General features: G+C 36.4%; 2 protein-coding genes across 5 annotated transcripts in view; both read left to right on the forward strand.

Moving 5' to 3' along the window:
- The window catches only part of rabgap1 (RAB GTPase activating protein 1), a 95,040-nt gene that overhangs the window by 39,422 nt on the left and 35,933 nt on the right, over positions 1-19,685 (forward strand). The gene's annotated exons all lie outside the window — the stretch shown is intronic.
- On the forward strand, positions 6,659-12,559 carry gpr21 (G protein-coupled receptor 21). Its single transcript, XM_015381030.1, has one exon. The coding sequence runs from the start codon at positions 7,410-7,412 to the stop codon at positions 8,649-8,651; it is 1,242 nt and encodes a 413-aa protein (XP_015236516.1). The 5' UTR covers positions 6,659-7,409; the 3' UTR covers positions 8,652-12,559.

The following is a 19,685-nucleotide window of genomic DNA, read 5'->3' on the forward strand; positions in this document are numbered from 1 at the left end:
GCTGAGGATCCCATTTTATGAAACGAGCCATGCTTTAAAAAAAAAAAAAGCTAATTTCAAACAGTTGAAACACAAAATCACTACAAACGCTTATATAGAAGCAACTCTCCATAAAGCATTCCCAGGAGGTGACATCCAGGCCTTTCTAATTTCTTTCATTCCAATTCCTTCTCAGATCTTTTCTCATCACCGTATATCCATGAAGCATGTGCTTATATACCTGTTAAATCTTATTTAAGTACTGATCATCAGGGAAAAGTCAGTTATAAGGGAGTTTTTACAGCTAAATGTCACAGAACTCCTGTTATTTTCCTCTAGGCATGGATGGTATGAAAGGAATCTCTTCTTTAAATTTGACTTCAATAACAGTGAATAGCCACTGGACAGAAGGCACCAAAGGAATTCATTACAGAGACTCTTAAGCATTCGAGATACGCACTTCAGCAGCAGACGTACTCAGTCGGATTTTTGTTTTTGTTTTGCTTGTTAACTTTGAACAAGAATGATAGAAAAGTGTAAACTTTTTCTGAGCGGCTGCCTTGTTTTCACCTTCTGCTTTCCTAACCTTGCCTGTTGTGAGCTTTTTGGTGCACATTGATAAGTAACTGATCTCTAGGCTTTATGTTACATACTTTATGAAAAAAGAAGGCGATATGCTGGTTAATGTGTCATTTACCAACATGTTTGGTAAATAAAAAACTATGTAGATAATTGTACTGTATCATACTATGGAAATATTACCTATTATCATATCAATATTTTTACAGCAGTAAATAATGTATTTTTCCTCTCTACTGCATACAATGGCTATACTGTTCTAATTTGCAACATGTGCTTTTATTGTTGAGCCTCGTCTTTGATTGTATCTCTTCGTTGCCTTCAGCCGGCTTTATAACCATCTTCCTCTGTTCAAATCTGATTTACCCTCATAGACAAAGAGGCAACAGATCTTTAACTGTGAACCCGTGGGTTCTTATTTAACCCCCTTTATATGACAGACATACTGTTATGTGCTCACATTGAGTCTCACTTGAAATGCAGGGGATGTAAAAAAGTTGTTTTAGAATAAATGCTGCTTTACTAAAGTAGAACTGTTTACACATTTGTGTGTAAAATATTTTTTTGTCTTAAGTAATCCAGCATGTCAGCTAAACTGAAAGGTAAGCTGTAGGTATTTTAGTTTATGTGTCACCTGCTGTTTCTCAGTAAATATTTCATATTTATTTGACTTGTGTCAAAAAATTTAAAGTTCTATTACTCCTCCCTTCCTCTGATGCCTCCAATAAAATCCTACTGCTAAAACTGCTTTTAGAAGAAATAGATGTTGGTGGTGGTGGCTGCATGTTAGTAGGATCTCATGTTGTGGTTCATATTACAGCTGCTCTCCGATTATCAGTAGGATGGAGCTGAATCAGGCATTTAGAACAGTTAAATATAAATGAATTGGTTTATGTATTCTAGCTATTAAGAAAAAAATAGCTGTTTTTATTACTTTAAAGTCATTATTTTGTTGTTTGTTTTTAGGCCTTGCACTAAATAAAACAGAATTCACCTTCGAGCAAAAGTTTTAAAGTTACATGTGACCAATAAAAAAAAAAAACATATAAAAAAGGGTTTCTTTTAAATGTACAAATGCTATGCTATTTGTGTGTCATGTTCCACCCTTTGGGGGAAATTGTCACCTTTAACAAGAAGGGAGAGACACAGTGGGCCTTCGCTAATGATGGCTGTCCATAGAGTGCTTTTGGTTGAGTGGAAGGAAAAAGTTTGATTTAAAAACATGCTTCCTAAGCAAAATGATTTGCTGCCTTCAGATGATTCGGAGGTGTGTGACTGCATGTCTGCATGCTGTCGACCCACTTATGTTCAGTGCATGGCATATAAACCAGGCTTTCATGAAGGGTGTCAATGGCAGTATGTTGGACAAACTGCCAAGGCAGTTGTCTTTTACCACAAATTAACACGGTATCTGACTCCTGTCTGCTGCAAATGTTACAGCAAACACATACCCATTATGATCAATTTATTCTCTTTTCTGGAAACCGAATCCAGAGCTGGTCACTCTACAGAATTTGCATCCCTCTAACAGGAAACTAAACAATCATGTCTGCATTTGCAAAGCAATTTACTAAGTTCTCAAAACGTAATGATTAAACCTTATTTGCACCTAAACAAGCAACAAACATAGCTCCTGTGCACTCCCTGCACTCGCCTGTTGTTGAATATAATTCCTCAAATCTTTTGGATACAAAAAAAACAAAGCAAAAATCAAAGTACATAAATGATTTTTAAACTCCATAGAATACGTTTTTTAGTACCAACTTCTGCATTTAAATTAAGAACCCAGTGGATACAATACTAGTAGAAATGTTCAAAACTGTACATTTCTTGCAATGCCACTAGAAATTGGTATTCACTATGAAACCTTATGCTAACGTGTACAAAAACCTTCTGTATGTGCTTTACATAACAGCAGAAACTTTGATTTTTCCAAAAAGTTATACTGTTACAGTTTTGATGTATGGAACAGTATTGCCACTTTGACCAAAACAACATTTTGTAAATGGGGACTATTAAGTAAAGTGACCAAAGTAGGTTAGACAATAATAAAATGGGTAAACTAATAGTTTTTAATGCCTTTTTTAAATAAAATTTCCATATATAGTCGTTGATCCGCAACAGCATACCTTTATTGTTGATTCAAATAAATGTTTTTTTTTTTTTTTTGTACAAGTTATCGAGCACGATGCCATGCCATTCAACTGTCATCTGCAACCAAATACCAATTGTCCAATGCTGTAATGCTGCATATAAACTTCTACACTCAACGTCTGCATAATGCACACAGAATGATGACAATGAAGAAAACTGTCTTCCTTTGGAAAAAAACTTTTCCACACAACATAGAACAAGTTTGGGAATACAGAGAGTTAAGACATGTTTTTAAGCTTGATTTTTATTCGCTTCGTATGTGTAAATAAGAGTCTTGCATTGGTGTTTCAGTTCATTTCAGTTTATTTATATAGTGCCAATTCACAACATGTCATCTCAAGGAACTTTACAATTCACATGGCGTTGAATTTGAATTGAACACCATGTGGCTACATGCTGTAGCTTTTATTAATGTCTAAGCTGTAAATCTTACATTGTATAGTTGTTTGACAGGTAAGTCCTGGCTGTAGGAGTAAACCCTGCATTATTGATTATTAGTAAGGAAGTTATTCCGTCAGGGCCGCAGAGGGGCCGGTACCTATCTATGGAGGAATATGGGCATAAGGCGGGGTACACCCTGGACAGGTCGCCAGTCTGTCACAATAGTGATTTGTTTATTAATTGTGCTCACCTAACTTTAGCAGAAGTATAAAATCCCACTCTGTTATATAGACTAACTCCTTACACATCATTGATTATTTATGTATATTCATGTCGAAATACGATTTGTTGTGCTACACAGTGGGATAAAGTTGCAGTTTGGCTGCCAGCTGTGTTAGGTCCCGGACGTCTTACATAAGGAGTCATAGTTCACACTGTAAATAGTTCTGACTTACTGATAGAAGTGATATGACATTATGCTTTATTTTTCTCCTGTTTTACAACTGTTTTTCCTTGCACCGTTTTCTATTCTTTTTGTCCATGTCCTCCATCTTTCTTGATGAGCTGCTTGTTTCGACTTCCATTCTCATCTCTCTACCCCCTCTTCCTTCCCTTCTTCTAGCCCTTTAGTCCTACTGTCATCTATTTTTAGCTCCTCGTGGAGCGCACTGAGGAGGTGCGTGAAAGCAGGGGAGAGTGTCTGGGTTGTTGGGGAGAAAGGTGCAGACGGAGGGAGTATGCAAGCATGCACGCTTGCATGTGTGTTCAAGGCTATCTGAGTTTTGTTTTAAGTCTACAACACACTATTTGAAATTTCCTTGCACGAGGCAAAATGTCTTCAGAAATTCTTAAGGGATGGGACACAGAAAGTGCTGCGCTAAATCTGACAGTAATTACTACTTGCTGTATTTGCTAAATTTGGCAAGTTCAATGTAATCTGCTCATCATGTGAGCTAGAAGGGAGTGAGAGTAATTAGGCTCACAAATGTTCATTAGGCTCTAAGCAAAGCTGGTGATTTGCCCATGTGATTTAAAAAAAAAAAGGCCCTGCTGTGTTGAGAAATTGGTGATAAAATAATTAGATCATGCTCTGTCAGTGGGGCTCATCTTATTAGAGGAGCAACATAAATAAAATCAAGTGCACATTGATAGATTCAAAATATAGTTAAAATTTTGATCCACCTTAAACTCCTTAAATGCTCTTTTCCCCGAAATGGGACAGATTTTTCTTTTTTTTTTTTCGTAGGTCATGTCTGAATGGTATTTAATAGGTCAAGTACAACAGAAATCTGGAAAAAGATCCGTCCTTTAAATGCATTCAAAATAGGGTTGCAATTATTTTGCAAATCAATTAATCTGTTCTTTTTTTTTATTGATTAATGGATTAATAATCTGATTGCTAACGGTTCCCAAAAGAAGATTTTTTAAAATGAAATTAAACCAGGTGATACTTAAACATTTAAACTTGAGGAGTTCTGGATGGTGCATATTGACGAAAGAAAAAGTTATTGTTTTTTTTCCTTCCATAAATGGAAAATGTTTATGTATTTTTTTTTACAATGTTGAAATGATTACTACTCTGTGTGTTGCTCTGTTAGCTAAAGGCATGTTTTACAGTCTATACTCTAACGATTAATCGATTACTAATTAGTTGACGATTCTTTCAGTAATAGATTAATCTGAATAATTTTTTTAACTTAAAAACAAAAAGAAGAGAAACATTATTTATATAGAAACTGTTTTATATTTGATTCGGTGACAAAATTCTGATCAGATTTAGGCTAACAAACTAAAATGAAAGAGCTAAAGAAAATTTACAAGAGGATATTTGCCTTTGAAAATCCACAATAAAATCTGTCTATAAGAAACTCCTTAGTGATTTCAGTCTTTCTATGTCATCTATATAAAACTATTTTAATCATCTCTGGGCCCTCTGGATTTTTGTACTGCTTTTTGTCAAGCAAATGTGTTTTTTTTTCTTTAAATGTTACTTCATTCTTTATATATTATTTATACGAAATGAGTGTATTTCCATATTGTTTTAGCACTTCAATCCCATGTGATACTGTAATTGAAATCACGTGTTTTAGTTAGAATGGCTGAAGCGTTTTGCCTTTAATTACTAAAAATTAGCAGTAAACATGTAGGCTACGGTGTTTGTTTTGTTTTAAGACTGTGTGAAAAAGTAGGATTAATTAAAAATTACATTCTTAGGTCCTGACCAAAGCAAATTCGTTACCTAGCCAACATTATTTCATGTATCTACTTATCCGCTGTTGATTTTCATGCAGCAATTGAAATGTTTTTACTGCTTTACATTTTTTTTTTTGCCAGTTCTGATTTTTAGCAGAATTATGCAGCTTTCTGTTTAAAGACTATTATGCAAGAATATATCTTTCTTTTTAAATATTAATCGTAGGGATTATATGATGTAAAAAAAGGAACAGTCACTGTAAAACATTTATAAAGATAAATGATTAGAGCTTAATTTGTCATATTATAACAGCCTTTAATTGAATCTTTATTTCTAAAAAAAGGAAGAAAAAAAATCATAAATAAAACTTAAGAGGAAGTCCATAGAGGAACAATGTCTTAGTATTTGCTTAGAATTTGAAAACAAAAATGAATAACCTGATAAAAATGTAACAATTCTTTCCTACACTTCTATATTTACAGAATTTGATTGTAGTTATTTTTGTTTGACTTAACCAAAATGAAAGCAAGCATTCTTAAATTTGTTGTGTGTTTTAGGTATTTAATGGTTGTATTATTTGACCTTTTCATTTTTCTGCTGTTTGAGAAATAGTAGATGCATAGAAAAAACAACTCTACTTCTGATCAGTCTCTAATAGGAGTTATGAACTCAAGCTCTATTTTTATTGGATCATTCTTTGTTAAAAAACCCGTACTTGATATGGTTTGAATGCAATTAAAAATGCATTGCAATATTATATGGATTTTGCTTCCTACTTATTTCATAGTACTAATTAAATTCATGGCACAAAACACATAGTAGCACCTTATTTTTGTGAATAATTTACATTTTATTCTTTTTTGAGGCCATAAGTGAGACATTATATGTTTAAAATTTTGGTTATGACTGATTATAGTACCTTTAATAATTAATTACAGTTAATCTGTTTTTAAGACATTTTTCCTCAAAGCCCGCCTGATTCAGTGCCCTTTATCCTATAAAAACTGACCTTAAATCTACTTTAGTAAGACCTTATTCAGCATTCTTAATGTTATTTAAGAAGCTACATTTGTTATTAAAGATAAGCTTGATTTAATCATTCTTAGATGCACTCATCCTGTTATTTTTTTCTAAAAGATGACTTTTCATGTTTCAAACTGTTACTGTTACTAATTATAGAAGTGCAAACTGTTTAATTCTTGGTGTGATTATTAGACACACTTTTACATGAAAAAAAGGAGGTGTGAGAGGTTGGGGGAAGGAAACGGTCCCGTGTTTTTGTGGATGATGATTGGCTGGAGGCATAGATTATGGGAGGGGCCTCAGTGCTGCTGTTTCTGTAGACAGAGGCAGAAGGAGGGAGATGGGGTGTGTGTGTATTAGAAAGAGAGACGGCAGAGCAGGACAAATGAACCGGGGGGATTCTCCCAGCATCGCAATGCCTGCCGTTAAGATTTCAACTCCAGACAAAGTTGCTGCTCTTCAGGCTTGAAATGGACTTACGGGAATGTTTTACTCCACCTTTGTGAGGACTGATTTTTGCCCTCTGTAGACCCCCGATGCCATCGGCTTCCTAACAGCGTTCTGCTGGGATCTTACAACGAAGGACCAAAGAGGAGCTGACACAAAAATAAGTGCAGATGGAAGCCTGGTAAAAGGAGAGCAGAGGCGAAAGTAAGGAAGTGGTTTTACGGAGAGGAAACAAAGCATATTATGCCATTCCCACAATGTATGTATGCAGGTCATTAAACAATGACTTTTCGATGGAAACTGTTACACTGACTTGATGGGCTACAGATTGATAAGAGATACAGTCTGCAGTTGGATCGGACATTAAAGACATCCTCATTTTCACAAGAGTGACATTTCTGGCAGCTTTTCCGTGCCTTCACCTGAGACACCAACCATCAGAAGGGGATTTTAACCAAGAGTGCTGTAGGTGCGTCAGCTCTAAGGGCAACACCGGGGAACCCTCTCTCACCTTTATCTGCCCTTTTGAAATTAAGCATGGAGGTCTTTGTTTGAACTGAAACATAACGGCTCATAAAAACAACTGCCTGCCAGACCGAATAGCACCTCTTTGGATTTATCCTACCCTTTAAGGGCCTCTTTATGCCTTTTAATGCCTGAGATCATGAATTCCTCCCTGGATCCACTGAACCAAAGCTTACTGGACTCAAATGTATCCGCTCCTTTCTGCTTACTTGAAGTAGGCTATTCCCAAATTTTCAGCACCTGCCTGCTTGAGGTATCTGTTATTCTACTCCTTGCTATCCTTATCATTTGTGGAAACTTGGTGGTGATCTTTGTGTTTCACTGTGCTCCTTTGCTCAGCCAGCACACCACCAGTGCTTTTATCCAGACTATGGCATATGCAGATTTGCTAGTGGGGGTCAGCTGCCTTTTCCCCTCTCTGTCTCTGCTCCACCGTTTGCAGGGACTGGACCCTAAATTGACCTGCCAAGTGTTTGGGTACATGGTGTCAGTTTTGAAGTCAGTTTCAATGGCATCGCTCGCATGCGTGAGCGTAGACCGCTACATAGCCATCACACAACCACTGACTTATTCATCTCTAGTGACGCCCTGTCGGGTACGCTGCTGCATCGTTCTAATATGGTTATACTCTGCGTTGGTGTTCCTCCCGTCTTTTCTTGGGTGGGGGAAGCCCGGGTATCACGGCGACGTGGTAGAATGGTGTGCGGTGGAGTGGAGGACTAGTCCGGCTTTTACTACCTTCATTGTTGCACTGCTCTACGCCCCAGCTGCTCTGACAATCTGCTTCACATACGCCAACATCTTCAAGATCTGCAGACAGCACACTCGGGAAATCAGCGAGCGCCACGCCCGGTACAGGCCCCAACAGCAGCAGGGCGGCAGAATGGCTGTGGGGTCAGTGATGAAGGATTGCACCAACGCAGAACAAGGGCAGCTTCCCCAATTAACGCAACCACAAAAGCACCAGCACCACCAACCTCAGTATCAGCAGTCTTCGTACCCAGACAAGCGATATGCTATGGTATTGTTTCGAATAACCAGTGTGTTCTACATCCTCTGGCTGCCCTACATCCTGTACTTCCTGTTGGAAAGCGGAGGGATATACCACCACCCTGTAGCCTCGTTTCTTACCACCTGGTTGGCTATCAGCAACAGCTTCTGCAACTGTCTCATTTACAGCCTCTCCAACTCGGCATTCAGAAAGGGCCTCAAACGGCTCTGCTCCTTCTGTCTGCGGCGCAGCGGCGATGGCTTCGGAGTCAAGAAAACCAAAAAGGCTTTTGTTGGTTCTGTTGAAAAGGGATGTGCAAAGCAGTGGTATGGATATGACAATGGGGATATGAGAGCTGGTACAACATGTCATGTGTAGCTCGAATGAAGAAGGAAACCCTGGTGTCAAGCTAACATTAGAGTTAAAATGCCCAAAGTGACTGCTCTTAAAATTTCTTAAAAAGTGCTTTTAAGAGATGGAAGATGGTATCGTTCTGTTGCTGCTACTTCTGGCTCTCCCTTTAAAGGCTATGGAGACAGAGAGAAAAGAGTTGAAAGCCGAGCAATCTGGAACAGAATGTGGGCCTCATTAGCCCTTCAAGGTGTTTTTTTAATGTTGAAAACACAAGATGATATGGATGGGGAGCTGACAGATGAAATGCTCTGGTATGAGGAGGAAATCCTTGCCTCCTCTCTGTGGAAACGAACCTTTTTTGAACAAAAGGTTCAACAAAACTTTATCTGCTGTCTTTGGAACTAAATACTTGACTTGTTTCTGCAGAAACTACCAAATTATGCTAGAACCAAAAGGTTCTCATGAAGTTTTATGTGCTTCATTTTCAACATGACCTTTGTGTTTAACACAATTTGTTGAATTAAACTGAAAAAAAAAAAACACAAACAAAATACAAGACATGCCGGTCCAGTCAGTTCAAGGGGCCAATGTGATTTAGTGAGACTGCAGAAAACAGCGGAGCCAACCTGAACTTTTAACTAAATGTTATTTATTGATGTTATTAAAATGTCTGTTGAATTTGTGGGTTTTGCACACTGCAAATATTTGTTATAAGGACCTAGCTTTGGTGTACGACTGCTTAACTGGCAAAAATCTAATCTGAGGTTCAGTGATGTTCAGGCAAAAGAGCCACAATCCAGTAAACTCATTAAATAAACAAAGTAAGTACTGATTCTTGAATTATTTAATATGTCCAAAACTACATTTTTTAAATTAGTTTTTATATAACAGTAAAAAATGAAACATTTCTTTTAAATTCTCAGTCATGGCTACTTTATTACTTATTACTTTATTAATTACTTTATTAATACATACAAATATTGTGTATGCATTAAAATGGTAATTTAATGTTTCATTAATAATCAAAGACCCCTGAAGACATTTGGGTAGGAAGTGGCAAACATTGCTAGTGATTGGTTAGTAGTTGATTTTCTGTGCAATAAAACAATCTGATGTTGGGGTCTGCCTAATTAGTACATTGACAAATTCACCCATTTAAAAAGTGACTTTTTGAGACAGTTACTGATATGTATTAGTACATACCGGAATAAGTTGTATATTTTGGCATAAAATAAGATTTGGATGTATTATTTTCTAAATAATCTAGAATAAATTTCAGTCTATCTAAACAACTATAGATACATGTTTAATTAAACAATTTGGTTCCAGTTGTTTTTTTTAATGAATTAGTCTTCTTCAATCTTTAATCTTACTCAATTGTGGCACTTCTCCCTTTATATTTGCATTTTTACCAGTTTTGTTGCACCTTAATTTTATATGTAGCATAATGTGTTTTCAACACCATGAAAGCATATGTTTTTTCCTGCGTCTAGTGTACAGACTAGATTCATTTTATACATAGGGTTAGCAGGGTTACTACACTGGCTGTATTTTTTAGGTCTAAAAAAATACAGAAAAAGAAAAATGCATTGAAAGTAAAGTATTTAATGCTTTATATTCACCCTGTTGTCTAAATGTACCATCTAGCTGTGCTTACAGTCTGTTGTGTCCTTTCCATCTTTGGGATCTGGAAGCATCTTAAAGTGTGGACCTATGTGATTGTGAAAGTATGCAAAAGCATTTGTATAAGACTTGAATATTTGTGTGCATGTTAATGGTGTCCCTGTTGTGCATTTATATATATAAATATGTAAAGAAACAACTGAAAAACATTTAAATAAGACTGAATTGTACTTTTATTGTACTAAAGTTTTTTTCCAGCTTTCAGGAGTCCTGTTAAAAACAAACATTCCTTAGCTTTATATTTCATCTGCAGTAATGTGCCAAAGAAGATGTTACACTTTGACCTTTTTTCTCCCCTAAATGTAATATCTGCTATGTGAGCGAGTTTATACAATGATATTATCAACCGTCTACTGCACACTGTCGCATCAGCGATGCTTTGTGTGCATGTCTACGACTGTTTCTGAGTATATTGGGTTATAAAGTTGCCTTTTATTTAAAAACGAATAATAATCAGCTGTTGAGGGAAGTGGTTTTCTTTGACAGCAAGTGAGGGCTAAATTAAAAGACATGTGACTGTTTTAAAATAATTCAGTTCCAGAGTTTGCTTTACTCCTTTGGTAGCTGAAGTGTTTGAAGTTTTATCAGCTATTTAAAGCAGATGGCACCTTTTTGCTTTAACTTAACTAAGAAATATGTAAATGAACAATTTAAACTGTTACCTTTTTGTCTTGCACTTGTGTTCTTGTGTGATTGAAGCACAATGAAGATGATGAATGTGTGCAGGCACGCCCAGACTCGACCATTGGCTAGATTCTGACTGTTCAATCTGTTTTGGTCTCTGTTTCCTTCTCATTCATAGTCGTACATGATGGGTGTCATGAAATAATTAGCTCTTATCTATCCATTCCCGTTTCTGCCATCTTCTCTGCTGCTATCTAAATATTTTCATGTTTACACAAACATAAGTCTACATGTTTATCAAAGGACATTTATATTATGTTTTTATTTTTAATCACTGAGCTCAGCTTGTTCTCAAGTGATATCCAGCCTACATTCAGCAGCAGTCAAAGAAACAAAAACATCCATTTTCAACTTTATAAAGTTGTTTTTCTTTTCATCCTTTGAATTGTAGGTTTCTGCTTCAAGCATTGTAATTTAGATCTTTTTTGTTTAGAAGAATTCTATTGCACAGCAACTTATTTTACAGTCCCTTCAGAACAATACATCTTTGAGGACAATCCATGGTGCCTAAAAGTGCTCCCGTTGGTCACATACACTCACTCCGTTCTTCCTGTGGGGGAAACAATCAACTTACGTGTTCTCACGGGAATGACACTGATGGCTAGGAGGAAATTTCCATGCCCTGCTTGGTTAAAAATGCTAAAAAAAATAAAAAAATAAAGGATGTTTATAGCTGGAAGAGCTCACGGTGTAAAAATCATGAGTTTTCAGAACAACAGTAGCTATGTTGTTGAACTAAAACATTTTATAACAGTGGTTTTATAGGTTTGCTTTAGATTTAAGTCCAAATGGGGTTACTTGCAAAATCATTTTTCTATTGTAACTCTCCCATACTTATAGATAGGAAACGTTTTCTTTTTTTTTTTAGATATAAAAAATACTTGAGATGATTGCTTTAATGCAGTAAAAATGCACCTACTTTCTCTCTCTCGCTTTCTCTGGCTTGCTTTTCTGACATACTTCTATGCTGGCAAACCATTTAAAGTAGATCAGCAGCACTTGGATTGAGACGACCTAGAATTTTATCAGTCACAGAGACAACTCCCAATGGAACCAGTTAGGTCAGATACTGCACATGAACTTTAAATTAAGAGGTTTCGTTTTTAGGTTTTGGAAGGTCTGATTACTATGTATTTTTAGCAGAACCTAAACTACCGGTCATCTAATGAGCCAGACTATAAACATAAATTCAAGCATATAGAATATTAAACATATAAAAAAGCAAACAAAAACGGTAATATAAAAGACGGGAAAAGACTGCCTATTAAACATTCCAGACAGGAAATTCTACTTGTTGTTTTCTACAAATAAGTGAGACCTTGCAGTTTTAAAAATTCAAAATAATGTTTTTAAAATAAACATATTTCAAATACAAGGAGGGGTGGGCCAATGTCTTATTACATTGTTAGAAAGATATGTGCTTTAATACAGGCTGTGAATGATGGGCTAAGTGTTTATTTATGCTGTTGATGAATGTGAGTGAGACATCTGATTACATGATGCTCTGTATGCCATACCTTTTTGTAAATCGTAGACTTTATCTGTGCTGAACAAATAAATATGATTTTATCGCAGTGTACTTGAATTATTTTCAAAGGTTAAGCTGTGTTTTTTCAGTGCCAGAAAAAGATATTTGAAGAAGAAAATGTTAATTTATGGGGTTGTTACTTTCCCTTTTTTCTGCACCTACGAAAGACATAAATGAATGAGGCCATCAAAGCTAAGAATGGCTTAAGTGTCGCCTGATAACAAATTATTGTGAAAAGATAAATAAATTCTTCTAAGATTCAAATACTATCTAATAAAAAATTAAAATCCTTGCATTAAGGGTTATTTTGCGGTTTCATGTCAGCTTTTTGCACCCCTGACAAATCTCACGCCACGCCATTTTGATGCCTCAGCAGGGTTCTTCAGGAGCGGCGAAAGGAAAACAGAATGACATGTCGGCTTTTGTGTCGAGTCAGACAAACTGGGGACAGTTCTCGCTGTTCAAGTGTTCGCATAGAAGAACTCCTCTGTGATTTTTATTTTTTTCTTCTGCTTTTTGAGACACACATAAATGCAAAGGCTACAGCTTTCCTATTTGTGGCCGACTTCTGTTGAAGAGGTTGTAATTTTGTTAGAACACCATGTTTTGTTCCAGGACTTCACTCACTTAGAAGTTTCACGGTTTCCTTTTATTTTGTCCATCTCTTTCCTTTGACGGCAACTGAGTCAGAGACCTGATTAACTTTTATTGTTATATTCCTTTACCATCAAACATGCCACTAACTTAAAATTAACTCTAATGCTCCTTAATGTAACGGTAAAAAATAAGGTTGAAAAATAACAGGCTGAAACCTGGCATCAAGGTATAAAAACCTCAATCCGTTTTGCCAGTTAGGCTGGGAGTGGGTTAATGGTGTGAGGGACAGTTTCTTGGCAGACTTTAAGCCATTTACAGTAGGTAGACTGAGGCATTTAAACGACACTCAGTTGGTACTACAATTTCTTGCTCACTATGTCTATCTTTTTTTTTTTGGTTCACATTGTAACTATATTATAATGGCCGCTCCACTGCCAGCAGAGTAATGCACCATTTCACAAATTTTGAAACCTCTCTTACTGGCATCTTCAACATTATTGTTAGCTGAAGTCCACTGGGCTTTGTAGTCAGTAGATCACAATCTATTAGAGATCCTGGAGGATCCAGGGAAAGATCAGATTGTGGATGTTGAGGGGACAAATGTGCTTTAGATTAGGGCAATATTTGGAGTAGAATTATTGCTGTATAACTGTTAAAAATTACAAGACAGTATCAGCATTTTCGTCTGTTTCCTTGCTCTTTTCATTCTTACAATATCGCCAGCTCACCTTGAGCAGTAGCATCTTAAAGAAAAGCCTCTTTCACACCTAAGTCCCTGTATATTACTGGAACCACTTTTTAAAGTTAAAGGAGAAGTTCGGTTTTTAACACTTTTAGCTCATTTTCTGTAGTGTCCAGGATGAAATCGAATGATCGACACCAAAATTTTGACAATTGGTCCTGTCTCTGCTTTTTGGCTCATTTAGAATCCACCCCTGGCTGCTTTAGAAAGGCTTCCATAGAGCATGTCCGATAATGTCCTTAAAACAACCTTAAACGTTCTTTTTTTAAAATATGCTACTCACCGGGTCGTCAGCGCTGTTCAATGACGTTCCAAAAAAAGTTTCGTGAAGAAAAAACGTTCCTGTAGTGTTTTATTTAGCATTTTGTAAATCCCATTGAGTTCTGTTGGAATAGTCAATATTCCCCTGCCACCGGAAACGGAAATGGGGCCTGTTTACACAGTTGTAGTCTTTTCGCTTCACTCTGTGTACTCCTACGTCGAGGTGCTAACGTCTCTGTTAAACACTTTAAAAAACTCTGAAAATGGAATACGAAAGGTGGATTCTTGATTCTCGACGTCGGAGTACACAGAGTGAAGCGAAAAGACTACAACTGTGTAAACAGGCCCCATTTCCGTTTCCGGTGGCAAGGGAATATTGACTATTCCAACAGAACTCAATGGGATTTACAAAATGCTAAATAAAACACTACAGGAACGTTTTTTCTTCACGAAACTTTTTTTGGAACGTCATTGAACAGCGCTGACGACCCGGTGAGTAGCATATTTAAAAAAAAGAACGTTTAAGGTTGTTTTAAGGACATTATCGGACATGCTCTATGGAAGCCATTCTAAAGCAGCCAGGGGTGGATTCTAAATGAGCCAAAAACCAGAGACAGGATCAATTGTCAAAATGTTGGTGTCGATCATTCAATTTCATCCTGGACACTACAGAAAATGGGCTAAAAGTGTTAAAAACCGAACTTCTCCTTTAAATAAAAGGCTAACAAGTTAAACACATGCAACTAAGTCCCAGTATTTACTGGCCCATTTGTTTCAAACTTAACCTTGAGATGGAGGAAAAGATGCACCTAACATCACCTGCAGGTGGTAGTAATGTCAGGGGTATTGCTTAAACTGAATAAGTCAGCCTCTAAAAAAGGATTTTAACTTAAACAGATGATTAGCAATAAAAAGAAGACAATATCTTTGGCTTTGAAGTTCATTAATAATTTACATCTGTACCTACTGGCTTTACATTTACTCTTGGCCAACACCAGTTTTCAGCCATCTTTAAAAAAAACCTTACTACTGGCTTGATTAAATGTTGCCAGTCTGTTTGTCAGTGATGCTGTTACTACGGAGGTTAAAACTATTTAACAGGAGTCTGGACTGTTGAGCAATGCATCACTCTTAACGTTTGGCTGTACTGTAACAGCTTCACTCACAATAGAGTGATCTTTATAATTACCCAGCAAATTACAGGTTAAGGTTGTAAGCTTGAAAGGGGCTTAAAGGTTTATTGGAGGATGTTCTTTTTTCCGGGTGGATCATTAAAATAAGTGGTCCTCCTAATTGTCAATCATTCCAGTGATATGTTTACACAAGGCCGTCCTACGTGCTCGTCATTTTCACTTACCAGTTTGAAAAATTGTAAATCTTCTTTTGGAAAGTAAGCTTGTATGAGTGATACAAGCAGAAACTTTTAAAGTGAGCGTGCACGAGGAGAAATGAGCCTGAGCATGCTCTTGCATGCGTTTTAATAGGTTTTTCCTCTCGGGTGTGGGTATAGGGTTTGCATGTGCAAAAATCCTCCACTATAACTTTAAGATCTACATCAGATGTGTGCAAAAAAAATGTGCTGAGAATCCATCCAGATAGTCACATATACTTTCTGCTAGCGTTTTGAATATGTTGTTCCTAAAATTTATTAGGCTACCAAATATTTCATCTAAGCAGTCATTCGCAATTTTGCCATTGTAGACATGTCTGAATCAAAATAATTTAATTTCAGAACAAACCAAAATTTAGATACTATATATTAGTAAAAATATGAACATCTTAATTTATCAGTTCTCATTTCTCCTTTACTGTCAGTATTACTGTCATTATTAGTTTTAGTTGATCTATATGGAGTTATACCTTTCAGGGATACATTACAGTACACCGCCTGAACTGGGTTTTTAAGGAGCACAGAGGAAACTTCAATTAGCTTTTTTCTATTTGAAGCTCATAGCTCTCTATGCCAACAGTACCATATAACACAAGGCTATTAAAGTGAAGGTCTGCAGTGATGGTGCTATAAGAGGCAATAAACCGTCATGTTTTTGTTTTTAGCTGCTCAGCTGGGTGTTTTCAGATCCTTGGCTACAATACTAGCATTGTAGTTAATCTAAAGAGCTGGTAATGTATTAAACTTATAAACTGGTCAGACCAGTCAAATGTCTACTACTCACCATTACCACATGGCACCAATTAGTAGCAAAAAGAGTAGACTTTAAGTGTTTCTCTCCTTCGTTTAAAAAACATTTAAAATTTGTTGTACCTACCATTTGGTGTTCTTAGGTTGCTAAATATCTCTTACTTTGAAAATCTGGCTGCTTGCTTAGATGCATCACCGTCACTAATATGAGGTAGTTTATCAGGATTAAGAAAGGAGCAGTTAAAACCAATCTGCAATTTCAGCACCTTTTGTAATGTTGTGAAAAATGTATCCAAAATAAACAACAACAATTCAATTACTTAAGTTTCAGCCTTTTAACAAAGATTTTTTTTATAGTTTTTCTTTTAATAAGACATTAACAGATGTTTGCATTCTGCTGCAATCACACCGTTAAAGCTTTAATACTCTTCTTGGTAGAAGCAGGTTTATTTTACTGCTTCACATACAGCATTATAGGATATAATTGGCCATTGTACATCACTTCTTTTTAAAGAAACTATATATGAAATTTCCAAACTAGTTGCGCTGTTGAGTGCTGTCTTTTGACAAAAATAAGATGTGTCCAGAGTTCATCTCTCTCTGCTTTCAGTCCAGCAGTTATGCCAGTTTTTGCTTTAATAACTTACGAACTGTAGCCAGAAAACACTCTGAGTGTAACCCACCAAGCAGTTGTTTCCTCATCTCACAATGTAAAGGAATCCGTAAAAAAATCCTCTGCAGATTGTAATCTTGATCACCACCAAAACTAAACTGATTTTAATTTAGGGTAGGAATCACCAGTGTTAAAAATGTCGGAGCAATAAATCAACACTACAGAATACAAAGCATTCTGTGTGGCAATAAAAATAAAACAAAAAGCAAATCTATTATTACAAAGTAAGTCTCCTCAGACAGACACAGTCTAGCTATAAATGTCTTTCATAGGGCTGGACAATATGGCCAGGCCTATGACGGACATTATAGTTGTTGATTTTGAAATGAAGTCAAACATATTGGATTCTAGTTGATACAATATAATTTTGATATCGATAGAACAAATTAAAAGCCTCAGCAGAACTACCAAGAATACCCATGACACAATCCCCTACAAACAGTTTTGACAGGTTTATAAATCTCAAACAGAACATTTTATAACTCTTTACTTAAAAAAAAAAAAAAAAAAAAAAAAAACACATTAAACTTAATTTTGCCCAAAACGTCTGTTAGTGACAAATGGTGTTGACTGTAAAGTATATTATATATATGAAATCTGTTGAAAACTCATATCAGGAAGTGGCGGCCTAGTGGTTAGGGCATAGAGCTTGGAATCCCATGGTTCTGAGTCCAAGCCCCACTCCCACACTGTCACTCTGGGTCCCTGAGCAAAGACTTTTAACTCTTCCCTGGGCGCTGCACAATGGCAGCCCATTGCTCCACAAGGGGATGGGTTAAATGCAGAGTTCATTTCGTTGCTCTGTACTTGTGACAGTGTACTGACAATAAAAAAAGCTGGAAATATCGCCGTTAGTGAATCAGATTATATTGTAATGTATATTAATATTGAATTATTGTCATACCCCTTGTCTATTGGTATTTTTTCTAGAGCTTTGGCGACCCAAAGTGGAAGCGCACCTTAGACTTTGAAAAGCCCCGCCTTATCTCACAATGTTAAGAAGTCCTATAAAAAAAAAAAAAAAAAAAAACACATAAAACAATAAACTAATTTTGCCCAAAACGTCTGTTAATGACAAATAGTGCTGACTGTGAAGCATATTAAATATCTTAAATCTGTTAAAAATTCATATCAGGGAGTGGTAGTCTAGTGGTTAGGATACAGAGCTTGGAATCCCGTGGTTCTGAGTCCAAGCCCCACTCCCACAGACTGCCACTCTGGGTCCCTGAGCAAAGACCCTTAACCCCACACTGTTCCCTGGGCGCTGCACAATGGCAGCCCACTACTCTCCAAGGGGATGGGTTAAATGCAGTGTTAATTTCGTTGTTCTGAACTTGTGACAGTGTAATGACAATAAAAAAGCTGGAAAATCGTCATTAGTGAATCAGCTTATATTATAATGTGTATTGATATTGAAATATTGTCATACCCCTTGTCTATTGGTATTTTTTCTAGAGCTTTGGCGACCCAAAGTGGAAGCGCTACTTAGATTTTGAAAAGCCCTGCCTTATCTCGCAATGTTAAAAAGTCCTTTAAAAAAAAAACTAACAAACAAAAAAAAAAAAACCTAAATGTGCAGCATAATCATGCTAGCCATCCAGCTCGCCACAAAACTGAATGGGTTCTAAGTTTGGCTTAGTCATACCGGTAGTAAAAACTTCAGAGCAATCTGTCCATGATGTTTCCGGTGATCTTGCGTACCATCAAACAAACCAACGTTTTAAAACATGCTACCAGTGCTGCGGAAAACATGGTTTTCTTGGCTGAGGCATTGATAAAAGTTTCACTATTGATGCAGTGTTCTAAAAATATAACCTGTATGCATTTAGATAAATACAGGCCTATTTTTGTGGTGCCTCTTTGTGCTCCTGCACAGTAGCATGGGACACCGAATGTTTGCTTTTTCCTCTCACGCGACCCTCATTAGAAGTTGCTATTTCACTGAACAGATGGACAGACTTAAAGGGAAGCTAATTGACCATTAAGTCAGAGGTCTTTGTTCATTCTCTCAGCACTTCAGATAAGTATGGCTAAGTGGTGCTTTTCTTAACATGGATCACTATCTTATAGAAGGAAACCACAGCCAAGTGTAATATGCCTTTCACTTTGGAGCAAGTATTTACAGCTCTTTGGAAGATTGATCTCCAAATCATTGTTTTATATTATTTCCTAATTTCTTAGCATTTGACTTGACTTTATGAAATAAGTTAATAGTCAAGTCTTTCAAGCCTGTATAGTTGTTTATTGTAATATGCAACAAGTTTTCAAAGAAAAATCAGAGCAGAAATGTTTGGATTCCAGAACTATCGCATAAAATAAATTTGGCAGATCATTTACAGCTTTTCTGCTGAAATTTGACCAAGTTCTATAATGAAAAGTGACATTTGTTTCTTAAAAGGACAAGTGTTTGTTTGTTCAGATTAATGGATGTCTGTATTTATTCAAAGTTGGGAACAGACACAAGTACTTAGAATGATAAACCTCTTGCACCCTTTGTCTTTTTAACGATAAAGTAAAAAAAAAAAAAAGAACTGTCTTGTTAATGAGCTAACTCTATACTGCTGACTGGACAACTATAACCAATTCAATGAATTGTCCCCATACAGTAATAAGAGGGAGTAATATTTTCACTGATTGGAAATGGTACATTTGAAGGTTCCAGCCCTCTGATCAAGAGTTGCGCTTTTCAAGCTGAATATCATAAAAACTCTGCAGCAGATTTCTTTTGCCTTCAGTGAATCTTTGAAGCA

Source organism: Cyprinodon variegatus, unplaced genomic scaffold (assembly GCF_000732505.1).
Source record: "Cyprinodon variegatus isolate N-32 unplaced genomic scaffold, C_variegatus-1.0 Scaffold227, whole genome shotgun sequence".
Classification (NCBI taxonomy): Eukaryota; Metazoa; Chordata; class Actinopteri; order Cyprinodontiformes; family Cyprinodontidae; genus Cyprinodon; species Cyprinodon variegatus.